This window comes from Opisthorchis viverrini, assembly GCF_000715545.1.
Source record: "Opisthorchis viverrini unplaced genomic scaffold opera_v5_191, whole genome shotgun sequence".
Classification (NCBI taxonomy): domain Eukaryota; kingdom Metazoa; phylum Platyhelminthes; class Trematoda; order Opisthorchiida; family Opisthorchiidae; genus Opisthorchis; species Opisthorchis viverrini.
Window position 1 is genome coordinate 359,420 of NW_008751847.1, and position 7,752 is coordinate 367,171.

Sequence of the window (7,752 nt, forward strand, 5' to 3'; positions counted from 1 at the left end):
ACAGCCCGTACTGTAGCTTGATACACACGTCCCTTCAGATTCAGGGATAAACCATTCTGACGCCATAGGTGTGTGAATTAGCAAACGCGGCCCGAGCCTTGCAGATTCCTGCATTCACCCCGTTCATCGCAATCGAACAATTACGAAAGCACGTTGCACGACACTGCACGAACTGCGGGTATAGGAGATCGACAAAATAGTCGCCCCGAAGCTCGTAGCAATAGTGAACCCAGTTGAAGAAAATACTTCGAGGCGGGAAATATCCTAATTTCGATTAAAATTGTACTTAAACAAATGGAAAGGACACACGGCCAATACGGAGCTCAGAACATGCCATACCAGTGGCACACCGGCCCCGATTTTTAAGGAGATGCCTACCTAACATTATCGCGCTCAACGCCCAGTGCTGGACCTTGTTGCACTGGTTTGACAATAAATCAGTTTGTTGCTAAATCCTCTTGCGATAAAGTAATCAGAAAAAGTCAGTCTGTCAGCGCTTACTGATCGTGTGTTCATTTGTATATTTGGAATAGTTGATCGTTGAAAATGTGTTGGAACTAAGGTAGGCGTATAGAATTTGAACCAAAATAATTTGTTTTAACGTGGCTAAGCAGTGAGCTTGCTTATCTCAATCACTTGGTTATTTTTCAAAGCGAAACAGACTCAGCTGGGGGTTCACCTGAGTCTCCTATTGAAGCCCGATGGGCGTGCAAATGAGTACATTACGTGGAAACCTAAATATTTTGCGTCACTGCTGTGTCCAATTTAAACAAATATTTAACCAATAGAGCTTCCATCATGTAAGTAAAGCCAATCTATGTTGAAAAGCGACAGGCACGGTGAATCAGCGATACGCACATCCCGAAATAAGTGATAACCGGAAATACACTCATAAATTTGGAATACAGCTGAATCTCTAGTTTGTAATGTATCACGACATCTCGAATGTCGTAGCGACCGAAACATAAAGTGGCCTGATGCATCACATTCAGTTGCCTGAAAACGTCACAAACGAGAGGTTCAGTTGGGTTGCGGTTGAGTCTCGCAAAACCAAATTTGTTTGCAAATGAGTGTAGTTCGCTAATTTTGTGCGATTTGGGTTCAAGTGGGACATAGGGTTGACGGAAACTCGGGGACTGCGCCTATCTGATTAGCCCGAACAAGGGCGAAACCGGTCATGGGCTATCGGCGAATTTTCAGCTACCTTATGAGTGGTGCATTACGAATATAAGTGATAACCCGCCTAGTAGTCCGAACGTTTAACCGTTCGGCCACGAGCAGCGTGACTAAATCGCACTCAGGGGCGATAGCACTGCTCACCAATCAATCACGCAATGTGCTTCACGTGATGACCTGTATACTGGCTTCTCGAGTGCCAAATTATCAGATGGAAGCTTCACTCATCCTGTGAAGTTGGCCGTCCTCTTAGCTATTTATAAATTCTTGGTAGCGTGCGTACTAGCTAATCAAAGTGAAGATCAGTTACTCGTAGCCAGAAGGGTTGGGAGCTACCTTGAGTTCCGTGAGATGCACAATTTTCGATAATTCCCGATAAGCATAAAAACGTTGTACAGTGCTTGTTGGCTTTTCAGTCTAGATTGGCTCATCATCGCTACTATTCCTGCACTTAATTGACAGACCTATTCAACCTGACAATAGAACAAGAAAATCTACTCGAAGAATCTTTGACAACAAGTAAACATTTTCATGAAGGAAATTGCTCACAAGGTTGCTGGAAACTCTCCGACAGCCCACGACCGGTTTCACCCTTCTTGGGGCTCATCAGGTAAGCGCAGTCCCCGAGTCCCCCTTATGTTCAACTTGAACCCGGATTGGACTGTTTTCGAGGAATACACTCATTTGCAAATTAATTTGGTTTTCACGGGAGACTCAGCTGAATCTCTCGTTTGTGATATTCTTTTCTCTATTTCTCCTATGAAACTATACTGTGAGATTTCGAATATCGTGTCAACTGAAACATGAGGCGGCCTGTGTGCAGCACATTGAGTTGACGAATATCATAATCAAGAGGTTCAGCTGAATCTCTCGCGAAAACCAAATTGATTTTCAAATGAGTGTATTTCTCGAAAAGTAGTAATTTTTTGTCCACTGGCCTTGGATATCATGCGAAAGTATGCGTTATTCGACGTATTTTTATTTATTTTCTTCCAGGTCCATTTCGGCTGCTGGTGTTTATGATCAGGCTAATCGAAATTACGGCGTGCAAGAACGAACTGCCTGTCGACAGAAATGTCTGAGATTCTCTCAGGTAACACACAATTTTGGACCCTTTTTTACTCCTGCCTGACACTGTACACGTCCAGTTATTGTGCTGTAAAATGTGAACGGGCTTTGTGTTCGTTCCGCTCGAACCAACTGTGTACGGCTGACTTGCTTAGCTTTGGGTTCTGGAAACATAAGCGTTGACCCAGGTGTAACGGTTGGTATTTTGACTAACTTTCGTACTTTCACGAATTAGACTCTTGATTGGATAAATTTTAACCATTGTCCTTGTCAGCCAGTTATCAGTACATCTATGGGGTTAGGAAAACCGGTATTTCTAAAGATTGCGCGGGTGTGTTCAAGTCTGTGCCCTGGAATTTTTAGAAGCTGTGTCAGTATGCAGGTGCACTTCTAATGTTCTTAGATTAAGATTATGCTCGAAAAACCGACTACCCACATATAGTCGAACGCTCAAGGCTCTATCTGCTGATAATCAGAACCTATTCGCTCGCATTTAGGTGTCACCTTCAGACGATGCACCAGTGCAATTTATTCAAGACTTTACCCGAACAGGATTGGGTTTCATTTCAAAATCAATCATTTCTTCTAAATTTAGTGGGAAATGCTAGTCTCGCGAGCTGTTCAAATTTAAATCGGAACTTGAAAACAGGAGGTACCTTGAAGTTAGTACCCACTCACGTATAGATGAAAACAGTCAAAGTTGACCAGTCAGACTGACAGGCTGGAGCAAACAACTTAAATGATGGTCAAGGATTTTTATCATACGATTGCTAGGTGCTTGTAGAGCCATTTTTAAGCACCATGAATTGTTTACACTTTCGGTCAGTCAACAATCTTCAATGGTCTCAGGCTGACCAGAAGTGAGTGAAACAGCGCGGATAGCGCTGTCCGTGATCGATCGTGTTCGAAAAAAGCCGACTTTATTAATAGGTGAACTAGCTAGTTCAAAAAACTTATACGCATCCGCTTCGATTAAATAATCGCAGTGTAGATCGATAACGATTTTGTATCTGATTGGTTTCCCATGCAGTGTTTAACACCAATGTTGAAAACTGGTGTTGTGCTGTCGATGATGATGATGATGGTGATAGTCTGCCTTCACCGTTTATTTGCATTTCTTAATTGGGAATCAGATCGGTCATGCTAAAGCCATCCCACCAGACTGCTGTTCTTATGTGTTAAATTACAAAGTTGGTCATTCTGGATACCAGTTCAAAGTGAAACTTACAGAGGACGAGCTACTGACTGGATGACAGTACCCTCAACATATACCCCTTTCATGAACGGCCAAAAAATCTAACAGGGAGATACGTTTACGTTAACTGCAAAGCGTTCAGTTCTTCTGTTTTAGCTGAGTGGTATGACACGAAGAAAAAGTGGTACTTGATAAAAGCGCTGTATGCGCCGAGACCGAAAACGAAACGTCTGTACGGTCACCAGAACACAACTTGAAAACTCAGGGATGCCGTGATTTTTTCGGATCAGAGTCCAGTTTTTAATTTGCGATGTGGATTGGACAGTCGATAACAAATGGACTACCAGGGTTTCCGCACATACGAGTGAAGATCGTGATTTTATTCCACAGGCCCCTGCACCTGATCGAACTTTTGGTGGTCTGTGCATAGGTGGTCGATCACCACCAGGGTGCGAGAACATGAATGCGATGATGCACTTCAGCTCCTGATGCCGTCGTAATAATACCGATGTGCGAGTAAGTACAGACTTGTAGCTTCCACCCAGTCGGTAGTTCCAAATGCTTCGGCGTCACTGAGGTGTCATTTGCGATCGTCTATCAGCGCACCACTGGTACACGTACCTGCGAGTATTTCAATACTCCAATGTTCTTGCGTTTCACGTAGCTGCCGATATTGCCATCTGGATTATGACTCTTCGAGGGAGTGACGAAATGAAGACAGAATGAACTTATAGCACTAAATCAGGTTGGAAAGTGTAAGTTTCTACTAATAAATGTGCCGATCCACACAACCGTGGATTTTCAGGCAAGGGGGAATAAAAATATACCCAAATGACTCACTTTTGGTAAACTAGGGCCCGTCATTGCTCAAAAGCACTAATGCCTGTGTGAGCGACCGTGCTTTGGTCATTTCTCTCAGGTGTTGTCTTGTTGTCTTCCCAAAGAAAAGCTACATTTCAAGCTTACTTTAGGACTAGCTCAGGTATGTGATTTCGGGTGTCGAGAAGTTAGAACTCCATCCTCCGTCTGTCCACCAAAGAGTTGTTTCTAGGCGTCCGTCCAAATGACCTACTCAGTGAAAACCTTTTCACACCAGTGTACATTTTGTCCCTATTCCGTTTATTCTTTCCAAGTCCTGACAAGTCAGGCTCACTTTCTGTTCTAACCGGAAGGATTTTAAAAGATGTGACATGTGAAACTTATTCTATTCTGTTCGAATGCTCCTCCGTTTATTCGAAAGGTGAGGTCGCGGTCATCATTCAGCAATCTTGCCAGCCGTTTGTGAGTGATAGCTGAGCTACACTCGTTTCTTTGTTGACCGTTAAAACCAACACACTGATTTCTCTATCAAACGCTAGGTCTAACAAATTGTTCTTCTAATGAAACCCAGACCCGTACAACTAGCCATCTCACGAACATCCACCTGAGTAGTAGGTGTCTAGCATATAATTTCCATTTGAATCAAACCTAAGTAAGGTTCGCAACCAGCCAAGGTAATTCTGCTTCAAAATAGCCTAAAGCGCAAAAGTGTCAAGATGCAGCATACAGAAAAGCGAGTCCCTCGGAAATGTCTTACCCGCAAAACGCTTGTAAATTAATGAGAGATCATTTGGGTGGTATCCATCTGGACTGGAGAATCGCTGTCATTTGAAAATACCCTAGGGCGTACGGACGTGAGATATTGACTTGCGGTTTGCATGCGTATCAGTTTGAACTTTCCTGGGCTGAAAATCAATCAGTCGCTAGAGCGAGTAGTTGTGCAACCTGAAAATATCAGACAGCTTACTTTTTACTGCTCTTTTCAAAAGCTTTGCATCTGTGATTATCCAGCTGAGATGTATGCAATCAAAACCTTGCCTGATTTCGTTGAACCGTTTATATAGATATATAAATACACATAACCACCGTTTTATTTCTGCAGTTTTTAGGGCATGTTATAGCCACTAGAGGCGTAGAGTCGATAGTAAAACGTGATCTTAAGTGTCGGTCATCCTAGGCCTAGAAGCTTTACAGGCCAAACACCCTACTGTTCCAGATATAAACTCAGCTTTCATCTTCACCTTTTTATGACATTTTTCAACTATTTTCAAGTCGTGTGAACATTCCGACCATGGGAATATTTGGAACGTTTTAGCCTTATATTCTGGCCTCAATAACTTGGGATCTGTGACACCTTCTGCACCAAAGCTTTCATTGTCCACCAGTGTTTTACCATTCTGATCCAGCCTATATTTAGAGCACTTGTATGCTCGTTCCACTCACGGTTTAACAGACAAGCGCATCTGTCAGTGTTGGTGTTCAGATCCAACACCTGATTCAAAAGGGTTTGTTCCCGTATCTGATATTAACTGCAGTTGTGTTTTTCGCCCCGTGAACTAGCTATTCGTTGACGTATGTGTGATCTGCATACACGCCGGCAGCCGAATTTAGAAAAACAGCATTCTTTCTATAGAGGAAAATGTTGTTAGTTCTGACACAAACAGCCCATCGCTACGCACCACTACGCTCCCCAATAACTCACTGACGATGTCACCTCCATTGGTGTTGGAAAGTTTGCAATCAAATTGTTCAGCTCAGCGAACAAACCAATTACCATTATTCTTCAGCCAATCGATAACAAATTATAAAATATATTTTTCCGCTCAAATTTGAAAATCCGAAAAACAGGACAGGTCTCACGTGCGAAGCATTTCTTTGTGAACACCACACATGGCTTTTATCGACTGTTTGGATTTGTATTCAGATGAATTTCACATTTAGTTACTGTCTGTCCTTCCATTATGTACATTCGTTCAACTATGGTTTGTCCTGGGAACTAGCAAAGCGTTTGGATGAATCGAATTGACAGTCAATTTTTTCATCCTACACCTCGACAGATGTCTAACGCTCTCTTTTCATAACCACTTGATCCAGTCGATCTTTTCCACCGTCAGCAGCAGCTGTAAAATAGCACAGATATAAACACCCAACCCGATGACGTTAATAGAAGTTTTGTCACCCTTTGCGAAAAGGAATTTGAATCTAGCGAATGTATTATTCATAAGGTTGCTGAAAATCCATCGACAGCCCACGACTCGTTTCGCCCTTCTTGGGGCTCATCAGGTAGGCGCAGTCCCCGGGTTTCCGTCAACCTTATGTTCTACATGAAACCAAATTGCACGAACTTAGCGAATATACACTCATTTGCAAACTGATTCGGTTTTCGAGAGACGTACCTGGAACCCAGCTGAATCTCTCGTTTGTGATGTTTTCAGGCAACTGAATGTGCTGCACCAGGCCGCCTCATATTTCAGTTGCTACGATATTTGAAATATCGCGATACATGTATATCTTTGTAATGTACTGCTCATTAGGTTCCTGAAATTCCGTCGTTCCCAAAAACCAAATTAGTTTGCAAATGAGTGTATATTCGCTAATTTCGTGCAATTTGGTTTCAAGTAGAACACAAGGTTGACGGAAACCCGGGGACTGCGCCTATCCGATGAGCCCCAACCAGTCGTGGGCTGCCGACGGATTTTCAGCAACCTTATGAGTAGTGCATTACGTAGAAGTTGAATCTATTTGAAATAAACCAGACATCAACACCTCAGGTAGACGCTAGTCAAGAAGAAACCTGAGGGCCTGGCTCGTTTATCTAACAGCGCAACAAAGTGCACTAAGTGGCTATTCCTTTGCTACCGTGTGAAGGGTCAAACTTATCCAGGGGCCAAAGCTAGCCTAAATTGACGATGCTTTATGTGCTGTCTGGCATGATGGGGTCATGCATTTGTGGATTCCTTATGCAGTTGGCAAAACAAAGTAGGTTCGGAGAGAGCAGAACGTAATGCTACTTGCAACATGTCGCCGACGAGAAAAGCCTGACCGAACGTGATCCGCGGACGAACGATTAAATGTTCAAACTACTAGCCAGAAGGATTCGGGTTCTAAATTCTCTAAAGTCTCGTGCGATGCACACAGTTGATGAAATAGCTGTATGGTACTTCTCGGCTTTTCAGAACAGATCAGCTTCAGTAAGAGAACGAAATCTACACCAGTCACTTGTCACTTCCTCTCGAAGTAGAACACACTGTGAATTTTTGGCCCTGAAAAGCACATCCTAATCATTCGGCATACGACCGCGACCACCGACGCGTTAATCAGGAGCCCGATGCAACTGAAAAAGAAGACTGGTGCTCTTCAGAATACCACACTAGATCAGTGTTGAGTGTCAATTAACGGCTCTTGTCGGTGGGTGAGTTTGTCAAAATTTTGATTTGGTTGATTGGGGGAGTTTCAAATTAATTCTGATCGGGTTTGTTTCGTTAAGCTTCCAC

The 7,752-nt window shown here is 43.1% G+C and overlaps 1 protein-coding gene across 1 annotated transcript; it reads right to left on the reverse strand.

The window, feature by feature from the left end:
- Window positions 1–988: 988 nt before the first annotated feature.
- T265_07874 (hypothetical protein) lies at window positions 989–6,150 on the reverse strand (the record flags this gene model as incomplete). Its single annotated transcript, XM_009173524.1, has 3 exons — window positions 989–1,146; window positions 1,948–2,114; window positions 6,119–6,150. The coding sequence occupies 3 exons, from the start codon at window positions 6,148–6,150 to the stop codon at window positions 989–991; spliced, it is 357 nt and encodes a 118-aa protein (XP_009171788.1).
- Window positions 6,151–7,752: the final 1,602 nt, after the last annotated feature.